Source organism: Ammodytes marinus, assembly GCF_949987685.1.
Source record: "Ammodytes marinus genome assembly, chromosome: 23".
In the NCBI taxonomy this organism is placed as follows: Eukaryota; Metazoa; Chordata; class Actinopteri; order Uranoscopiformes; family Ammodytidae; genus Ammodytes; species Ammodytes marinus.
The window spans coordinates 17,852,101-17,873,991 of NC_137227.1; the positions used below are offsets into that span (position 1 = coordinate 17,852,101).

The window sequence follows — 21,891 nt, forward strand, 5'->3', positions numbered from 1 at the left end:
GGGATAGAGATTTGAATCCAAATACCTCAACCGCTCCACTTGTTCTCTTTGGTCCCCCTCCCCTATGGTCCCTCCCTGACACGCTCTACACCAACAACGTCGGTGCCAAAATGAATGGACAGTCCCAACAGCCAATAAGAACAGAGAGTCGGAGCCTCGCTCTGATTGGTCAAAGTGTGCAGCTCATGTTAACTTTGACCAATCAGAAATCATATACCCCAGCTTTAAGGGGCGTTGTTCGGCCCGACACAAAGTACTCCACTTACATTATGGTTGCGTTCCAAATCGCATACTCTTTCTTTTTTCTATTCTACATACTACATCTGACGATAAAAATAATCTAGTTACGATGCAGTAGGCATACTATTGGGACATACTTTACTCTCTTATTTCATCATAACATTGCGCCTTGATCTTGCCTCTTGCTTTTATATCCGGCGCATCCCTGTTTGTTTTCATATGGAGGCTTCGTCGATGTGACGTCACTTCACGTGCGCACTGGATTGTGGGTCAGAATCGCCCAAATAGGATGCAGTTTTCAACACTAACAATCTTGGCCGCATGAAGTAGGACATCCGGGTACTTCTAACCATCCTAAATCTGGCCACAAGAATCGGGACATCCTAAATCTTTTTTCTACCATACTATATAGTAGAAAGTATGCGATTCGGAACGCAACCTTTGTTACACTCCAGATGGAAAGAGGCACTTGAGTTAAGATGTCTATCGAATATTTTAAAAAGGTCAAGAATAAACATTGGAGCTCAACTAGACAAGGTCACACCGGCACTGAATAACTAGGCTGCACTTATTGTACGTGCAGCGTAAGATACAGGCTTCCTCAAGGGGACAATGATGTATAATTGATTTGAATATATCTAATATATCATTATAGACTCAAAAAGTCCAAAATGGCTACAGTAGAATTGTTAAATAAACAGAAAAACAGTTATTATACCACCTAATGAGTCTAAAGAAGAACTGATGGGATTTTTTGTTCTGAATATTTGACTGGGCTCATAAAGCACAATGCAAAAGGCTGTGCAACATGGTGCTTTACTGACCTCTAGTGGACACACAAGATAACCACGTCAGGTTAAAAAAATATACAGTTTGAGCTCTTATCAAACAGCTTCCTCGTGATATAAGGTCAGTATAAACGGCTATAAGATATCAATAACTTTTCAAATTTGCCAAAGATTAGCCTGCTTTGATTACAGTGACAAAGAGGAATACATATTTTTTTATTAATTAAAAAGATGCACTTTGCAGTTTCAGAGGAGGGGGATTTGTTTACATTTGCAGAGCCTGCAGTTAGTTCACAAAACATTTTCTCTTCATGGAATTCTTAGTATTGAATAATTCTATCAACATGAAACAAAACTGAATTATTTTGAGGAACCTGGAACCAAACGTGAGACTAGAATATGTTTGTAAACCAAACTGTGGGCCCTGCTGCTGTAAACAACAACAACAGTGAAACAGTAACTTTTCAGGAAGCTTTCTAATTTCAAACTGTGTTCCAGGGATCACATTTTCCTGTGAAGAAAAGTTTGTTTGTTCAGTTATGAGAATAAACCTTAGAAAATGTTTCACTTCTCTGACACACCTAAATAGTGAACCTTTAATTTGCTTTTACTGATTGGTAAGTTCTACATCAACAAATGCAAATTGAATGAACATTTTTGCAATACATTTTGTTAATAACCGTTTGGGTTTTTCTCTTCTGCTGTGCTGCTGAAAACAATAAATAATTTAAAAAAAGATGAGATGTATAAGGTCAAAGTTTAAAATTTCTATAACAAACTTTATTTTAAAGAGTTGGCATGACAGCATCACGCATTCGTTTTTTATACAAAATAATAATTAGCAAAGCGATATAAACATGATAAACACTGTACAATATAGGAAAATACACACATGTATAACTGCCAACTTCAACATCATATGCAAACCTGTAAAAGCGCGTGGGCCAGTGCATACTTTATCGGTAAAAAAATAATGTCAAAAAGTGCCCCCTTTTTAAAATCTCTCCATATACACATGCAGAGGGATTTAGGGATACTAATTAATAACCACTTTTCTTGTTTGTTTTAAATAAAAAAGTTATAAAATGAATGCCCGGTGAAAAATACGTAACACTAAAACAAAAGTCATTAACAATTGGAACATTATACACTGGCAAACTTTCTTAAGAACACAATGGCATTGAACATTAAAACGCTTTTACAAAAAATCACAAATTGGAATTAAAAGTTTATTTCCAATATTACATATAAAAGAAGGACAGACAGACAGGACTGGATGGACTACGTTGATAAATATTAAACATATTAACAGAATATAATATAATATATACAACTGTGAAGGGAAAAGTACCTTGAACTATTTTCACTCCATTTTAACCGACTCGGATTTGATTTCCATTTTAACTGGCTCGGTCTTCACTTCCGTTTTAATTTCCATTTTCACTTCTGTTTTAATTTCTGTTTTGACTTCTGGGCCGGCGTCTTCTTCTTTCAAACTTAACACTTTCTCCAAAATGTCGCTGTCCACCACCGGTAGGGAGGCGACTTCAAAGAACACCCTGAAAAACAGATGTTCACAAAATGCATTATAATTCTGATCACTTTTTTTTTTTTTTTTAAACCTTTATTTATACAGGTATATCCCATTGAGACCGAAGACTCTTTTGCAAGGGAGACCTGTTTTCCTTTCCCACGTTACCATTCACACGAGGCAAGGTGGGTGAAGTGTCTTGCCCAAGGACACAACAACCATGACACAGGTGGCAGGGCGGGGATCGAACCTCCAACCCTTTGATCATCGGCCGACCCGCTCTACCAACTGAGCCACAGTCGCTTTCCTCTATATTATTTCAACTAATGGGACGGGGTGTTGAAGGTGATTTTGAGGATCGCTTGTTGTAAAAATCACTTTTTTGTCAAAATGAGAGAATATCTCCTCACGATCCGCTACTTGTCCGTACTGTGTTGTGTTGTCAATCAACACATAGCCTAGTATACAGGTATGTACACAAAAGGGGTGCCATCGTTACTTGCAGCATACCAGTTTACAGAGCCTAGGCTGTGTATTAACACCAGATTTTTTTTACCAGCTCACAAGCATGGATAGGTTAGTGTATTTTGAGAAGATATTCACTTGATTTTTGACAACAAACATTTCTCCAGAATCACTGACTCCACCTTTAGTTTAGTTTACTTAACTTATACACAAGTATAAAAAAAACACATAGTGCTAAAACAAAGAACACGTCTGGCTGCATATTGGGTGTATTAGAGTACAAAAACACACGCACATAAGCACACACACACACACAAACTATATGTATAAATAAAAAAAACAATGCAGAACAATAAAAGAAAATCAAACTAAATAGAAGACAGTGATACAATAAAGAAAAAAATCGGTTTAATTCAGCTACAATACATTTAAACATATTCTTCCGATAGAGGGGACACTTACTTGTGAGCGTATTTGCACCTGATGGACCGGAGTTTGTCGTCAGCGGGAGCCAGGAGCATGGCGTGCAGTTTCCTAGCAACCGGAGCCAGGTGTGAGGTGTGGTACCCGGAGTGGAACTGAAGGATGGGAGACTGAGCGGAACAACAGGCACAGAGTTAGAACTGGTAATGATCGATCGATCTATCTATCTATCTATCTATCTATCTATCTATCTATCTATCTATCTATCCATCTATCCATCTATCCATCCATCCATCTATCTATCCATCTATCTATCTATATCCATCCATCCATCCATCTATATCCATCCATCCATCCATCTATATCCATCCATCCATCCATCTATCTATCTATCTATCCATCTATCCATCGTAAGACTCCTTGGCAGCATTCACTATGAGAAACACAGACATTTCTAGGCAAAGCAAAACATTCAGTGACACCTCATTCCATTCCGTTTGAGAGACTTCAGACCGTTTGACATCTTTTCATCTCTCCACACACACACACACACGCACGCACACACACACCTACTTTTACTTTTCCTCAAATCCATCACTCCATCCAATTCTGTCCATCACACACACACACACACACACACACACACACACACACACAGCCTGGAAATCCAGAACTGCCGCTACGCACTGGCAAATTAAATGTGCTGCGCCTGTTGGTCTGGACACTCTCCATTGAAGCTCATTAAATATGTCAAGAAATCCTGAGCTACGTTTCAATTGGTTCTATCTGATATGTATGGTGCTCTGGGGCGGACGTAACCGGATGACGACAGTGCTGTGCATGCGCCATCGAAGCCGTGATAGTAAACATCAAAGATGGCTGCGGATATGTTACACATTACACAAAATCAATGCTCGGGTTTCGTAAATCAAGTTTACATTTTTTATTTATTTATATATATATATATATATATATATATATATATATATATATATATATATATATATATACAGTCAAGTGCGAAAGTTTGTGAACCCCTTGAACATTTTGGAATTTTATTTATTTTTACCATTAATAATTCATTTTTATCAATGCCAGTATTTTTTATATGAAATAACTAGTGGTGGGCCGTTATCGGCGTTAACGTGCTGCGTTAACGCAAGACTCTTATCGGCGATAAAAAAAATATCGCCGTTAATCTCTTATTCCACCTCCTGTTCGGCTCAGGGGAGATAATAATAGCCGGGGGCCGTTGTTGACACTTGAGGAGCCTTTATTCTCTCACACACCCGCCGCTCTCTCTCTCCATCACTTGCCCACGACACAATCGGGTATTGGAACGCAGGGTGGGTGTGTGTGGCCACCGGTCGCCACGTGACTATAAGTTTCCAAGTTTTAAACACTTCTATCTCTTCAACGTCACCGTACCCGAATCCTAAATATCCCCTTAGCAGACGCTATATTTCATCGGGGGGAAAACTTTGTTTTGCGCCACAGTTCGGCCGTAATGCTGCTGCTGCACACACACACACACACACACACACACACACACACACAGACACAGACACAGGCGCACACACACATGCTGCATGTCAGAGAGGGGTGCTACCAAAAAGACGAGAGGAGCGGTTGGAGCAGTTGGAGCGTTTAGAGACACATGCGTGCACATTTATTTACATAAAATCGCAATCGCAGTCATTTGTGCAGTTATGTAAAATGTTTCACTAAGGAAAATTACAGAAAAAGTAACGCACAGTGACTTTGATGAGTAACTTTAATCTGATTACTGGTTTGGAGATAGTAACGCGTTAGATTACTCGTTACTGAAAAAAGAGGTCCGATGCCGGTAACGCGTTACTAAGTAACATCTTGTTGAACATTATTTATTTTCATCACCAATTATCATAGTAGAACAGCTTCCTCAAGCAGATGAGCCCCTGGTCTGATGCGCCACAGCTTGAGAAACACGTTCTCAAAGACTTACTTTGAGTCATTATTTAGGAGCACACACATATTATGAATGAATTCAAATGAGACATTTTAATCTAGATTAATCTAGATTAATTCCAAAATTAATCTAGATTAATCTAGATTAAAAAAATTAATCTATGCCCACCTCTAGAAATAACACATGTTTGTTTATCAATTCAACATTTTTCTTTTCCAGAAATCAATTGTTAAAACAGATAAAACAAATTATTTGACGAATGTTGTATGTGCAAAAGTTTGTGAACCCTGAGCTGCATTGCTTAAATCGAGCACGTTGACACAATCAGGTGGGCCAAATTGGTTGATGAAATAGACCAATGTAATGAGAGATCTTTAGGAAAGAAATTGGGTGGCACTAGATAAAACAGAGATAAAACCAGGTCAGTTTAGGCTCACCAAAGTGAACCCATACAGGTCAGACATGCTAAAAGGGAAACAAATCTCAGAGGATCTCAGGAATAGAGTTGTGATGTTGCACATTTGTCTGAGGACAGTTATAAATTCATAAAAAAAAAATTGAGCTCAATCGGTCCACCGTGAGGCAAATCATCTACAAATGGAGAGCTTTAAGAGTGACTTAACATCTGCCTAGAAGTGGACTTCCTTCAAAAATATCCTCAAGCGCCACAAGAAAAGTGATTTTTCAGGTAAAAGCCAACCCAAACATTACATCTGGAGATTTGCAGACAATTTGAAACCACCATTATTCACTTGGGAGAAGGTTCTCTAGGTGGTAGGCAAAATTGCGTTTTTGCCCAAACATGGCGGTTTTGGTTATGACCAAACAGTTCAATTTTGGACTAATCTGTCCACAGAATAAGACTTCAGGTATCTCCAGGTGCTCTCTGGCAAAGTTGTGACAAGCAGTTTTGTTCTTTTTTGAGAGCAGAGGCTTCTTCAGCAACCATCCCATGAAAGCCATGTTGACTGAGTTTTCTTCTTATTGTGGAACCATGCACATCTGTCCCAGATGCTGCACGAGAGGTCTGCAAATCACTAGATGTAATGTTTGGGTTGGCTTTTAACTGAAAAATCACTTATCTTGTGGCGCTTGTGGATATTTTTGAAGGAAGTCCACTTCTAGGCAGATGTTCAGTCACTCTTAAAGCTCTCCATTTGTAGATGATTTGCCTCACGGTGGACCGATGGAGCTCAAACTTTTTTTTAAATAATTTATAGCTGTCCCCAGACAAATGTGCAGCATCACAACTCTATTCCTGAGATCCTCAGAGATTTGTTTCCCTTTTAGCATGTCTGACCTGTATGGGTTCACTTTGGTGAGCCTAAACTGACCTGGTTTTATCTCCGTTTTATCTAGTGCCACCCAATTTCTTTCCTAAAGATCTCTCATTACATTGGTCTATTTCATCAACCAATTTGGCCCACCTGATTGTGTCAACCTGCTCGATTTAAGCAATGCAGCTCAGGGTTCACAAACTTTTGCACATACAACATTCGTCAAATAATTTGTTTTATCTGTTTTAACAATTGATTTCTGGAAAAGAAAAATGTTGAATTGATAAACAAACATGTGTTATTTCATATAAAAAATACTGGCATTGATAAAAATGAATTATTAATGGTAAAAATAAATAAAATTCCAAAATGTTCAAGGGGTTCACAAACTTTCGCACTTGACTGTGTATATATTAGTGGTGGGCCGTTATCGGCGTTAACGTGCTGCGTTAACGCAAGACTCTTATCGGCGATAAAAAAAATATCGCCGTTAATCTCTTATTCCACCTCCTGTTCGGCTCAGGGGAGATAATAATAGCCGGGGGCCGTTGTTGACACTTGAGGAGCCTTTATTCTCTCACACACCCGCCGCTCTCTCTCTCCATCACTTGCCCACGACACAATCGGGTATTGGAACGCAGGGTGGGTGTGTGTGGCCACCGGTCGCCACGTGACTATAAGTTTCCAAGTTTTAAACACTTCTATCTCTTCAACGTCACCGTACCCGAATCCTAAATATCCCCTTAGCAGACGCTATATTTCATCGGGGGGAAAACTTTGTTTTGCGCCACAGTTCGGCCGTAATGCTGCTGCACACACACACACACACACACACACACACACACACACACAGACACAGACACAGGCGCACACACACACGCTGCATGTCAGAGAGGGGTGCTACCAAAAAGACGAGAGGAGCGGTTGGAGCAGTTGGAGCGTTTAGAGACACATGCGTGCACATTTATTTACATAAAATCGCAATCGCAGTCATTTGTGCAGTTATGTAAAATGTTTCACTAAGGAAAATTACAGAAAAAGTAACGCACAGTGACTTTGATGAGTAACTTTAATCTGATTACTGGTTTGGAGATAGTAACGCGTTAGATTACTCGTTACTGAAAAAAGAGGTCCGATGCCGGTAACGCGTTACTAAGTAACATCTTGTTGAACATTATTTATTTTCATCACCAATTATCATAGTAGAACAGCTTCCTCAAGCAGATGAGCCCCTGGTCTGATGCGCCACCTGGCTTGAGAAACACGTTCTCAAAGACTTACTTTGAGTCATTATTTAGGGAGCACACACATATTATGAATGAATTCAAATGAGACATTTTAATCTATGCCCACCTCTAGTATATATGTATATGTATATATATATATATATATATATATATATATATATATATATATATATATATATATATATATATATATATATATATATTATACCCACATTTTTATTCCAATTTAATTTCTAAAAATTGCAGAACGACTATCATGATCTGATTTTGGAGTGCGGGCAAGAAGAACATGTCATTAGCTATGATCCTTTGCACTACTGCTGCAATGATAACCGATATACACACGGGCCAACTGTTGATATTTAAATTGAAAAGAAGGACTGTCTACTAGACCGAGCTGCAGGCTAGATCTTCATGCAGAGAACAGTGGAGAGAAGCCGCCATTATAATCTTCTTTGATACAACAAAAAAAAAAACACACTTCCCAGCTGTGTTGCAGAGGAAAATGATTAAAGACTAAAAGGCTAACAGAACACATTAGCACTAGATCCAAAAGTGGCTCCAGCTTAAAGGCCGTTTCAGACGGTAGCTCCCCGTGTGAAGTGACGGGCGGAGGAGCGCGATTATGATTTTTCAACCGCCGCGACAAAAAGATAAACAGTTCTCAACTTTTTCAATGGTCTCAATGGGATTTACCTGTATAAATAAAAGGTTAAATAAAAATGTAATTAATTAAATAAAAAAAAAAAAAAACAGTGTGAAGATGATGCTGTTGGACTCACCCATCCCCCCAGGTCTTTGGTGACCAGAGCCAGCAGCAGACAGGCGGAGGCCAGCAGAGAGCCGCGCTCACACACCAGAGCCATGTCCATCAGACTGAGCTCACAGTAGAACCGCGCCAGGGTCAGAGTGTCCATCCCCGCACTCACACACTGCAGGGAGCGCAGGGGAAAGACTGTCAGAGGGCAGTAATGGGACAACACACACACACACACAGTATTCTACTACTATTGGTCAAACCGAAATGTTTTTTTTTTCCCCTAGTGGGCCGATATTTATAGAGCCGATATATGTATTGAATAAATGTAGAGAGAAAAATATTTGAAAATAAAAAAGTGTAAACATTGTCTATTGCATTTGGCCTTCCCTGTTCCCTTCCCTTGACTCTAGTTAAAGCTGGGGTGTGTGATTTCTGATTGGTCAAAATTAACATGAATGGTACACTTTGACCAATCAGAGCGAGGCTCCGATTCTATATATAAAAAAATAAATAAAAAAAATCCGATTCTCTGTTCTTATTGGCTGTTGGGACTGTCAACTGTTTAAATCTCTATCCCAACTGCTATTTTCTCCCCAAATTCTCCACCCCAGCTTTAAATACTGCCATAAGGGACTCTGGGATTTCTGTTTAGCCGTCTGTTAATATTAAAATAGAAGAAAATACCAGCAGCCACACTGACGAGGTTGCCGGCAGTGTTTTTTTTTATAAAATCGGCCACGTGGGCTCATGTATAGGCCGCTGTCTTAAAATGCCATTTATCAGCCTAAACAACCAAACGGCTCTCCACACCCATTCAATGAAATCTCACACACACACACACGCAAACACACAGTCACACACACACACACACCTTGGCATAGCGTCTGAGGAAGCGGTATGGGATGGGGATGTTGATGTCGAAGCGGAGTGTCTGCAGGATGGTCGCCTCTGTGTCTATAAGCTCCTCCCTCTTGTACGCATCATCGCAGATATACAGGAAGTCGTCTACGCACGGCGGACTGCGCTCCTAAAAAAGGGGCAAAATAAATAAATAAATAATATTAATAAATAAATTATAAAATATAACAAGAAGCAGCGTCAGAGGGGGCGCCCTTAGCTCAGTTGGTAGGGCGTCCCCCCCATGGGCCTCGGCCAGCAGCGGACCCGGGTTCGATTCCAGCCCGCGGTCGTCCTCTGCATGTCACTCCCCTCTCTGCCCCATTTCAACTCTGTCTCTACACTATCAATAAAGCATAAAAATGCCAAAAAAAAATATATAAAAAGAAAAAGAAAAAAAAGAAGAAGCAGTGTCAGGGTCAGAAAAAAAAACTACAGTTTCTATAAAGTAAAAAAAAAAAAAAATTTGATTATTTTTTTAAAAACTTTCAACAGCTACTTCTGGCGAGAATCACCGGCTCATCATCATCATCATCATCTTCAGAATAAATCCCAGTGCTCGTGCTGAAACCCCAAAGCTAAATCCCCCGATAAGAGAAGGCTTTATGAGGGATTCTGTGTTAACCTTCAAAGGGCAAACTGATATTTCACTCACGTCACGGTCAACTAAAGAACTGAGCCTGAAAATCCACTCTACTACTAACTGGTAGAATCATTTGAACAAAACGTCCCTGGCCTTAAAGGGACACTGTGTAACATTTTAAGTAATTTATTAACTTAAATCAATATCCTCATTCATAAATATGTCCTCATTGGTGTAAAATCACCTCTGACAATAATCTGAATTATCCACCTGAGCAGAGAATTACAAATATTAATATTACATTTTGTACATTGAGCAGGCAAGTCTTATGGAGGAATCCATGTTTTTGGAATGTCATCAGGTGCATTGTTTAGAATTTAGAATTATTCTTGTCCTTGAAGGCCACTGTATCTTCTGTTATTATTCAAAAGGGGTGGGGTTACCCAGGAAGCGTTGCATTCTAGAACATTCTTGATGATGTCATTTTACACACTGCACCTTTAAGGTGATAAACTGCAGCTGAAAAGGGTAAAACTCTTAACTAATAGATGATATTATGAAGTTCTGGCAGTTGTTACTTACAGCACATTAAAAATATATTTGTTGTATTACAATTGTTTCTAAAATGTTTGAATAAAAACACAAACATCCATTTTAGACCATTTCTGTCCAATAGCATGAAAGTGTTTCTGACCTCAAACTTGATGAGCATGGCGGTGGATCCGACCAGCTGCAGCATCTCCCGGTGTACGGATAGCTGTCACTCAAGAGATCGCGCCAATACATTTTAACCTCCAAAAAGAATAAAAACTAGCCCGCTGGAAAAAAATTCACCCCCCTTAGTGTTGTCATGGAGATATGACCTGAACATACAGACTAGAATGGTTTTGTGGACCAGGCTGTAAATAGGTTTAATAGACTTTGAAAACGGCCTGTCTTAACAAGTGAGTCAAAGAAAAATTGCTCAGTCTTGGTACCACCTCCCCTGTGGCCACCGGAAGGTACTACAATTTTGGTCACTTCCTTATTGGATGCTGGTAAAAATCGCTGAGGTTGGGGCTTGAGGTACACACACTAGGGTTAGATTTATATACGTGTTTATATATATACAGTGGAGGAAATAAGTATTTGATCCCTCACTGATTTTGTAAGTTTGCCCACTTACAATGAAATGAACGGTCTATCATTTTAAAGCTAGGTTTATTTTAACAGTGATAGACAGAATATCAAAAAGAAAATCCAGAAAAATCACATGAAAAAAAGATAGAAATTATTTTGCATTTCATTGAGTGAAATAAGTATTTGATCCCCTATCAAAACATTGCTTAGTACTTAATGGAGAAACCCTTGTCACTTCCGTATTGGATGCTGGTAAAAAGCGCCAAGGTTGGGGCTTGATTCTGACCTCAAACTTGGATGCGATGAGCATGGCGGTGGACCCGACCAGCTGCAGCAGCTCGCGGTGGACGGGCGTGACGGCCAGGTAGTGATCCACCAGAGACACCGCCAGGTACAGCGTCTCATGGTACAGCTCAAAGTTCTCCTGTCCAAGTCAAAGGCAAATTAATTTCTTTAGCACAGTTTCAAATACAACATCAGTTTAGGCCCGTCACGATAACACATTTTGCTGAGCGATTAATTGCCTCAAATCATTGCGATAAGCGATAATATGGCCGTTTTGAGACCATTTTCAACTCATATAATGATACTGGCATAATAATGCAAGTACACCCTTTCACAAATCAATACCGGGGCACCAGACAAACTTGTTTTACTAGTCGCACTGGCGCCCCTAACTCAAAAAAAAAGGGGCACATTAAATGGACCTTGAATGCATCTATTCACATTTTCCCAATTGTAACTATATTAGGCCTACTGATAGTGTATTGCCAGCATGTTTTGGACCACAGTGTTTTTAACAACATCAGCTGTTGTTCCTGGGGGAGCGTAGCCATGACAAAGGCATTAAGAAAAACTATTTTCGAAAATATATGAAAAGTTATTCGTGGCTACTTTGAAAAGCTTATCTAAAATCTCATTGTATAGTGAGTGACAGTAAAATTGTTTTCCATCTCTCTCTCTCTCACACACACACACACACACACACACTTAAGTAGAACTAGATAAGTAATCAAACTTGGCTTTAATGTGATTCAGTTTCCAGCTGAGAATCCCCCTTGCTGTTTATAATTACGTGTTTCCACAAAACTCCATTTATTGGAATCCTCCCCCTGGAGTTTTAATCAGCAACGATCACACTTCCAATCTACAGACTTGATTACCTCATCCACTCGCCACCCTTCACTTCTTTTAACAACATTTAACAGAACAAACTGTGGCTGCTGGTCGACAAACACTTCACGGGCGCTCCGGTGGCGTAGTGGATAGAGCGCGTACCATATTGGCTCCAGCCTTCGTTGCAGTGGTCGCGGGATCAAATCCGACCAGTGGACCTTCACTGCAGGTCATCCCCCCTCTCTCTCTCTCTCTCTCTGTCTCCCCATTTCAACTCTGTACTGTCTAAAATGCCAAAATAAAAACGTAAAAAAATAAAACACACACACACACACACACTCACCTGAACTTCAACCAGCCAGTCTATGAGGATGGCTCTCATCTCTGGGTTGAGACTGGGCTGTGTGGGCATGTAGTTAACCAGGACAAACTTCTCCTTCAAAATAAAAGTACAAAAAAAAACAACAACATTAGGATTTTGTCTCTAAAAAAACCTGTCCTTTGAAAAATTATATTAAAGGCCTACTTCACCGGTGGGAATGTGAAGGTGTATTGAATTCTGAGATCCTATGTAGTATAAATGTGCAAAACAAATTGAAATTGGGTCATCCTAGCCTGAGAAAAGGCAGAAAGAGTGTTTTATGGTCTGACTGTCTAACCCTACATTTCTCTTACTGTGATGTCACCATGCCAACCGGTGAAGTAGGCCTTTAAGGGAAAGTGTGGACTATGTTTATTAATCATGTTTAGTCAAGGAATGTGTTATATATTATAAAATGGCCGACCTCTCTCTGTTTGAGGTAGTCAAAGATGTCCTTGGCGTACTCCGGACACAGGTAGCAGTCTTCGGTGCTTTCAGAGTCGATGTCAAACTCGGCGGGGATCTGAAGAGATGGAGGGAATGTGAGTAAAAGGAGGAGAACATTTAATGCTTCTGTGGGGGAAATGGTCCAGTGTTTTTGTCCAATGTGTTTTTTTTTTTTTTAAAAGGGGCACTGTGTAATGTGACATCATCAAGAAAGTTCTACAAAGTTCTAGAATGCAACGCTCCCTGGGTAACCCCGACCCTTTCGAATAATAACAGAAGCTACAGTGGCCTTCAAGGACAAGAACAATTCTAAATTCTAAACAATGCACCTGATGCCATTCCAAAAACATGGATTCCTCCATACGACTTGCCCGCTCAATGGACAAAATGTAACATTAATATTTGTAATTCTCGGCTCAGGAGGATAATTCAGATTATTGGCAGAAGTGATTTTACACCAATGAGGACATATTTATGAATGAGGATATTGATTTTAGCTAATACATTACTTTAAATGTTACACAGTGCCCCTTTAACACCTTTTTTTAATATTTTTTTTTTTGGCATTTTTATGCTTTATTGACAGTGTAGAGACAGAGTTGAAATGGGGCAGAGAGGGGAGTGACATGCAGAGAACGACCGCAGGCTGGAATCGAACCCGGGTCTGCTGCTGGCCGAGGCCCATGGGGGGGGACGCCCTACCAACTGAGCTAAGGGCGCCCCTGGTTTCTTGTTTTAATATACCTTGAGTTGGCACTACGAATATCCTTGTATAAGTGACAGTACAATAACAATAAAGGCTATGTATATTATCGTGCCCTGCGTTCCAATCCCCATACCATCTACTATTTAGTATGGTAGAAAAAAAGATTAACAATTATTATGGTCAGATTAAGTATGCTTAAAAAATACCCGGATGTCGACTACATCAGGCCGAGATTTTGAGGGTTAAAATCAGCATTCTATTTGGGCGATTCTGACCCACAATCCAGTGCACGACGGAACTGACAAGATCAAGGCGCGATGTAATGAGGAAATAAATAAGTAAAAGTGCATCCCAATTCTATGTTTACTGCATCCTTACTAGATTAGTTTTATAGTCAGCTGTAGTATGTAGAATAGAAAAAAAAAAAAAGGAAGCGATTTGGAACCCAGCCCTGGTTTCCTGACCTGTTGTTTGAGGAGGTGTGCTGGAACCTTCCGGTCGGCGAGGGTCAGGGCAGCAGCGTTCAGCTCGTCTACTGTCACTGCTACTTCCTCCTCCTCCTCTTTCTTCACCTCTAACTCTTCCTCCTTTACACTGGTATTCTCTCCATCAGCGGCCGTTCCCTCCGAACTCACGGACGAAGACCTGACAGTTTGTTTAAATCGATTAGTGAAAAGTTTAGTTTGTTTTAATTAATCAAAAAGGTGAAGTGGAGCGAGCGATTCCGAAGAACGCTTGTTGTCAAAATGAACAGATGAAAATGAGCGTATAGCCAACTCTGGTGCTGCAAATGAGCTGTGCATTGTGCATGCAAAAAGTAAATAAAATAAAAAAAATCACTTTAGATCAAAATCAGTGAATATCTCCTCACGATCAGCATCAGCCACTTGTCTGTACTGTGTGTGCAGTAAAAAAAACAAAAAAACAATTGTTAACACAGCCTAGGCTCTGTAAACTGGTATGTAAACAAACAGGGACCAACCCGTGCCAGTTTTCAGAGCATAGGCTGTGTATTTCCATCAGATTATATATATATATATTTTTTTTTACATCGCATACAGTACAGGCAGGTAGCAGATCTTGTCGAGATATTCACTGATTTTGACAAAAAGTGTTCTCCAGAATCACTGCCTCCACCCCCGGAGAGTAAATGATGCTAAACTTTACTTTGTCAGGTTGGCTTCATTCTTGGTGGACACCGAGGGGGCGCTTGTTTTCTTCACCTGCTTCTTGGCGGCGGTTCCTTTCTTCCGCCCCGGGAGGCTGATCTGAACCCGGTGAGCCTGAGGACAACAGACAAAATTAAATTACCATTTTAGCACTTTTTTTGTTTGTTTTTGTTTTAACCCATGGGCTACATTTGAAAATGACTCACTAAATCTTATTTGTATTCCTCTTAAATAACTCTAACAAGTGATGGTACTGTAACTCATCAGTGCCAGACAAACACAGCGCTGGTTTCACACCGCGGTGAAGCAGCAAAGAACACACATTAACACCAGCGTGCGCCCAGGCAGCTACACATTCAAACCAACACCTTTGGGAGCGTGTCACTCACTCACTCACAACATTTCAGCTTATGCGCCATTTGTGTCAAACATTTTCTTTAAATATCTACTTCTGGAAAACTGTTTTAACTTGACAAAAATCATTCAAATCATCTTTTATGTACCCAATCTGTTTGCTGTGAAACTTGATAAATAGTAACAACGGTTGGGCTTTGATTGTGCCTTGCTGACAGTCCCGAGTGTACGGCAGTAGGAGTAGGGACGCACTTTCAGAAACTACAAACAAATGCTATATTAGTCTTTCTGAGTCTTTCAATTGGCATCTTAAAATCGGGCAGCAGTGGCGAAGTGGGCAGGGAGGTCGCCTCTGGAGTGCAGGGTCAGAGGTTCGATCCCCTGCCTACCCGCCACTTGTCTAAGTGTCCTTGGGCAAGACATTGAACCCCGAATTGCTCCCGATAGCTTGCACCCTGCGTGGTAGCTGCTGCTAAAGGTGTATGAATGCGAGTGTGAATGGGTGAATGTGTACAAAACAATGTAAAGCGCTTTGAGTCTGTGAAAAACCAGGGAAAAGCGATATATAAGTGGAGTCCATTTACCATTTAAAATCATCACAATCAAGCTCATTCCAACCAGGTTAAGTACAATTCCAACTGTGGTTTTGGACACCGTGCGACCACCACCAAAAGCATTTGGAAACCGTTTCAGTGTCCAACTTACTGTGCTGTCGCTGTGCGGACGAAACTCAGACAGACACTGACTGAAAGCCTGTCGTCAAAAGTAACATATAGACAGTTTTTCCATTATAAAAAGGCGCTACGAAGAACTTTTAAAATATTTCTGAAACAGTCTAATTTTTCCTCTGATGATCATAAATGGCATGTAACAGCAAACGAGACCATCAGTGCAAAGAATGCTATTTTTATATAGTTTTTCTTAATGCCTTTGTCATGGGTATACGCTCCCCTTTGGACACAGCTGGCATAGTAAAAACACTACCGCTTTTGTCCAAAGGGGGGAGCAAGAATTAACACAAACTGAAAGTTCCTCGGAGCACCTTTTACTTGTAAATATACGTACATAAATATTATCTTTGTGTATAGGATTGTTGCTCTAATTTTAGCCATTTCTCTATTGGGACTTTAACAGCTTTAAGAAAGAAAGAAAAAATATATATAAATATATATATAGAAAAAATAATAATCGAATTCCTTGCTTGTGTTCACATACTTGGCCGATAGAGAGAATTCTGATTAACAGCTCAAATGAAGGTTTATGAGTTGAGCATATTTAGAGCATTTATTTTACAGGGAACGTGACAGTTAACGAGCTATGCAGCATGCGGTTGGAGCTTAAATGTCACATTTTTGAAGTACTTTCACACGGTATATCCTGCTGCTGCTGAGTGTGTGTTTTTGGGCTTGGAACCAGTTCTGAAATATGCAAAATATTTGCTGGTGAAATTGCTCTTAAAACACTCAAAAGAAAATCATGTTTAAACAATGACGACGGCCAGGACAAACGGCCATTAAGATCTAGAAGTTGAGATTTTTTTCTTCGGGAGTCGAGACAACCTTTCTGTTCATCGCAGGCCCATGTGAAAAGGTAGATAGTGGGATAGACAGGTGGGTAAAAACTAGATTATACACATTGGACACTGTATATGTCAAGCAAACTGTACGCCGTCATATTGCAGCATTTTTTCCTCAACTGTGTAGCTCGAGTGGATTTAATGTGCAACCGGTCTGTGCATACATGACAGGTTTATGATGCAATCAGAGGAAACTCAGTGTTAATGGGATATTGCGTCCAGATCGATATCAAATGATTTTTTTTTTAAAGATTTTTTTTTGGCATTTTCAAGCTTTATTAGATAGTACAGAGTTGAAATGGGGAGACAGATTTGAACCTGCGACCACTGCAACGAAGGCCGGAGCCAATATGGTACGCGCTCTATCCACTACGCCACCGGAGCGCCCCGATGAGATGATTTTCAGGAGTAATGATTACCATAAAGTCAGAACATGGTGACATGATACTAATCACGAGTAGATAAAAAGTTTGTTTAGAACTACCTATTTTTAACACAGACCTCTACACCTACACTCATATTAAAAATAAATCATATTATATGTTAATCTATCATACCATTTCAAGAGACACAAGAAAACTAAAATAAAAACGACTTTCTGGCGGCAAACTAAAGCTGTAGACAACATCTCAGTTTACCAAACACTCTAACAGATATTTAGGTTTTAATTTAGCATTTATATGGAGGAAAACCTATGAGGAAAACACGATTTTCTTCCGGCCCCCTCTGCAACAGTTACAAGGCTGACTTCTGCTACAGTGATGCCTCCCTCACACTCCTTTAAGTGACTGCACTGATCACCATCCCCATTAGGTAACACACTAACTAATGCCCAAGTACCCCAAACAAACCCCACTTCTAAAATACTGAACAGTCATCTGAATGATTTCGACAACGCAAGACAATGGACTTACATTAGTGATGTCGATGAAAGCAGTCCTCTTCTTGGGGGCGCCATGGGGAGGGGAGGAGGACCGCTTTACCTGGGACCCTTCCTCCTGCAACACACACACACACACACACACACACACACACACACACACACACACACACACACACACACACACACACACACACACACACACACACACACACACACACACACACACACACACACACACACACACACACACACACACACACACACACACACACACACACACACACACACACACACACACACACACACACACACACACACACACACACACACACACACACACACACACACACGTCTGTAAATGCAATGTATATGCATAGTCACATTGCAAAAAATAATATACGTTTTAAGCAAGTGTGCACATCTTCTTCCCTCTCATTTTCGGAATTGTAATAAAGTGTTTTACAATCTAGAACTGCATTGTGCTTGATGCTATATGTGTAATATATTGGTGGAACTTGTTTGTATGAAGATATTGTGGCTTCTTTTTATTTTATTTTAAGTAAATAAAATGAAAAAAAAGGCATTTAAACAAAATCCACACGTTGCTGCCTTGCAACACCTGCGGCAATGTTGACAGTATGTCCACGTGCATGAGTGAGTGGAGTGCATGTATTCATTTTTTTTTACCTGTTTCTGGCTTTTTGATGTCGTCAGCTTGGGCAACTTGCTCCCGGCTGCGACAGTGGGTTTCCTCACCCTCGGTAATGGCATGACTGGTTCCTATAATCCTTCCGACAACAAACTCTGCAAAAAAATATATATATATTTAAAATTTAAAGGAGAAATAATTCAACAATGGCGGGTCGGTTTTAAATACAAACTGGGGCGCTGTATTGCTGTGACGTTCACTGTTAAATAGAAATATTCATTTAGCTTCAGATACCAAGATATTAGCCTACAAGCTACAAGCTAGTATCCAAACACAACTTCAAGCTATGTATATTTCTGTTTTCGACGCACATGAAGCGGTTCTGTATTAAAAACACACACGTGGTTATTGTTTTCGCCTACCTTGTTTCACAGTTCCAGCTCGTTATTATTTTAGGAACGATAAACCACCGGCTCGAGCTGGTAAAAGTCTTTAAAATAGTCCAGTTTTGCTGTGTTGTTCCTTTGACAAGAGCGCAGACATAAGTGATTTAGCTGCGAATACAAATCTGCTGCGCCTCGTTCCCATTGGACGGAATTTGAGCCGGGCGGACCAATCAGGGAGTCGCTAAGGATGCCGTTGCTAAGGGGGTCGTTGGTTTCACTGTAACGGCTCCGCCTGGTGCATCGAAATGCGATAGACATTGATTAAAAAAAAGTTAAAAACAACAGATTATATTTGGAAATGTTTTATATTTGTAATGTTATTTATCATAGTAAGTGGTTTATTTTGTCAAGCAAAGTTAATTTAGTTTTTCAGATGAGTTTATAAGTTAACCTCCGCCCACCTAGTTTCCTCGGGCGTGAATGCAACGAACCCTTCAGGGAGCATGTACATTTTCAAACACCCTATAGCAACCCAACCAATAGCAGAACAGCGTTGGGATTGTATTGATGTTTCTCCCGAGATTTAACTTGGTGATAACTTGCAGACAGACCGACTGACAGATGGCAAATATTATGGAAATACAGTATGTAGCCTACACGTGACGTAGATTACATTAGTGCGCATGGACGGGTCGAACAGTAGCCATACTTTGTCTAACTTGTGCTGTGAAGGGAACAGTAACCTTTCTTTATATGTCCATGACAGTAACAGACATTTTAAACATTTGCACACAAGTAGCCTATAGCCTACGGACACAGTACACATACATAAACACACACCTTTGTGTACAGTCTATCTAAATAACTTCATATCCTTTAACCAATTTAAACAAACTATCTTAAATCTGCCAAACTCTACCTGTAACTGTTTTAATTAGACTATATTGTACTTTCACCCATTTCATTTTAATTGCTGCCACTCTTCACCACTGTGTAGATGTTTCAATTGTTTTTCTCTTCACCTGTTGTTGTGTATTTGATGTATTTGCATTGAATATTGTTTATGTATTGTTGTTTTTCCTTGGAATTGGTTTGAACTCGATGCAATTGTAAATGAGGGTCACCCCTCAATTGGTCTCTCGAGGATAAATAAAAGTTAAATAAATAAAAATAAATAAATATTTAACATGATATGCATTCACATGTGTAGCCTACAGACACATAGCCTACATGTTACACATAGGCTACACATGTAAGCACAAGTTCACCGTTTGATACATGTTGTAGCCTGTTATCTAGCCTATTTCAGTGACTGTTGGAAACAGAACATGGCTATTCATGCAATCAATCAAAATGGACAAACATCAAAATAATTCATAAAATAACTGACCCCGATGTTAATCATTACTATATCATGGTCTTTGAAATTGAAGGTTGAACAGGAATTGTAACGTTGTACAGCTAGAATCTATCATGTGCTATTGATCAAGCATGACAAATGTGCAGTTGAAAGCACCAACAGAGCTTGTGAGCGTGTGTTCATACTCAATAACTCAAAGAATGAAAAATAGTCCCCATGGCTTCGGATTTTAATAAGCCCTGTGTGTGTGTGTGTGTGTGTGTGTGTGTGTGTGTGTGTGTGTGTGTGTGTGTGTGTGTGTGTGTGTGTGTGTGCGTGTGTGTGTGTGTGTGTGTGTTGTGTGTGTGTGAGAGAGAGAGAGATAACTGTGTGAGAACAACAAATTTGGCTAGTGAGTCAAGTTTACTCATTTCTTCATTGTGTATTGGCCTAATGCAGCAGGGATTGGCGGCAGTGTGTCATGATTTCATTTTGGGCTCTCACACAACAGTGGAATGAGTGTTAAAAAAAGCGTATTTAAATGATCGTGAGTTGAGCTATGAGGTTACTGACACATCGATAAGTATTTCCTGAACTGTAGCGCAGAAGAACAGCCGACTGGGAACCCACACAACACACCGTTACCTTAGTAACCGTTTGGATAACACACACACACACACAGTCTCACTCACACACACACACACACACACAGTCTCACTCACACACACACACACACACACACACACACACAGTCCCTCTCTCACTCACACACACACACACACACAGTCTCACTCACACACACACACACACAGTCTCACTCACACAGTCTCACTCACACACACACACACAGTCTCACACACACACACACACACGGTCATAAAATCACGTTTCGCGCACATACGGGGCACATTCAAAATGGACAGCAAGGCGAAGTTGGCAGCTTTTACGTCTGAGTAACAGGACCTAAGGCCGTATAAAGTGTATCTCAGTCTTCTCCTGACCTGAAGAGCACAATTATATATATATATATATATATATATATATATATATATATATATATATATATATATATATATATATATATATATATATATTATATACAGTACAGGCCTATAGAGCTATGTCATCTCTGTATAGACACCCTTTAAATGCACTTTTACTCTTCGGACACAATGTGGTCCTACTTATTAAAATCCCTGGGCCCCGGTCGATTTAACCACTCCACCCTGCATTCTCTGAAGGTTAACAAGATACTCTAAACGCAGCCACAAGCCCTGCAGGTCACGCATTGCAACATGGCGTCTGTTTAAAGGTGCAGTGTGTAATATGAGATCATCAAGAAAGTTCTACAAAGTTCTAGAATGCAACGCTCCCTGGGTAACCCCAACCCTTTCGAATAATAACAGAAGCTACAGTGGCCTTCAAGGACAAGAACAATTCTAAATTTTAAACAATGCACCTGATGACATTCCAACTATGACACTTTCAAGATGGCGGCACTAGGCCTTGGTCCAAAATATGCAGAAATATGGACATATATGAGACCCTTTCTAAGGGAAAAAATTATAATTCAAAACTTTTTTTCAGCTATCATGCACTAAATTAAATGTACTTATGGATATTATAA

The 21,891-nt window shown here is 39.9% G+C and overlaps 1 protein-coding gene across 1 annotated transcript; it reads right to left on the reverse strand.

Moving 5' to 3' along the window:
• Nucleotides 1-1,936: 1,936 nt before the first annotated feature.
• ccnb3 (cyclin B3) lies at nucleotides 1,937-19,091 on the reverse strand. Its single transcript, XM_080052049.1, has 13 exons — nucleotides 18,962-19,091; nucleotides 18,578-18,694; nucleotides 17,922-18,005; nucleotides 16,137-16,184; nucleotides 15,076-15,191; nucleotides 14,373-14,553; nucleotides 13,180-13,278; nucleotides 12,738-12,830; nucleotides 11,565-11,702; nucleotides 9,551-9,706; nucleotides 8,702-8,851; nucleotides 3,487-3,617; nucleotides 1,937-2,587 (listed from the first exon to the last, which is right to left on the reverse strand). Exons 2-13 carry the CDS (start codon nucleotides 18,659-18,661, stop codon nucleotides 2,392-2,394), a joined length of 1,476 nt encoding a protein of 491 aa, XP_079908175.1. The 5' UTR covers nucleotides 18,662-18,694; nucleotides 18,962-19,091; the 3' UTR covers nucleotides 1,937-2,391.
• Between the last annotated feature and the right edge of the window lie 2,800 nt (nucleotides 19,092-21,891).

Coding starts and splice junctions, on each gene's coding strand:
- ccnb3 (XM_080052049.1), bottom strand. CDS start 18,661: ATGCCATTACCGAGGGTGAGGAAACCCACTGTCGCAGCCGGGAGCAAG. Junction 3,618..8,701: donor CCAAAGACCTGGGGGGATGG/GTGAGTCCAACA, acceptor TGTTCCGCTCAG/TCTCCCATCCTTCAGTTCCA. Junction 2,588..3,486: donor AGGTGCAAATACGCTCACAA/GTAAGTGTCCCC, acceptor TCTGTTTTTCAG/GGTGTTCTTTGAAGTCGCCT.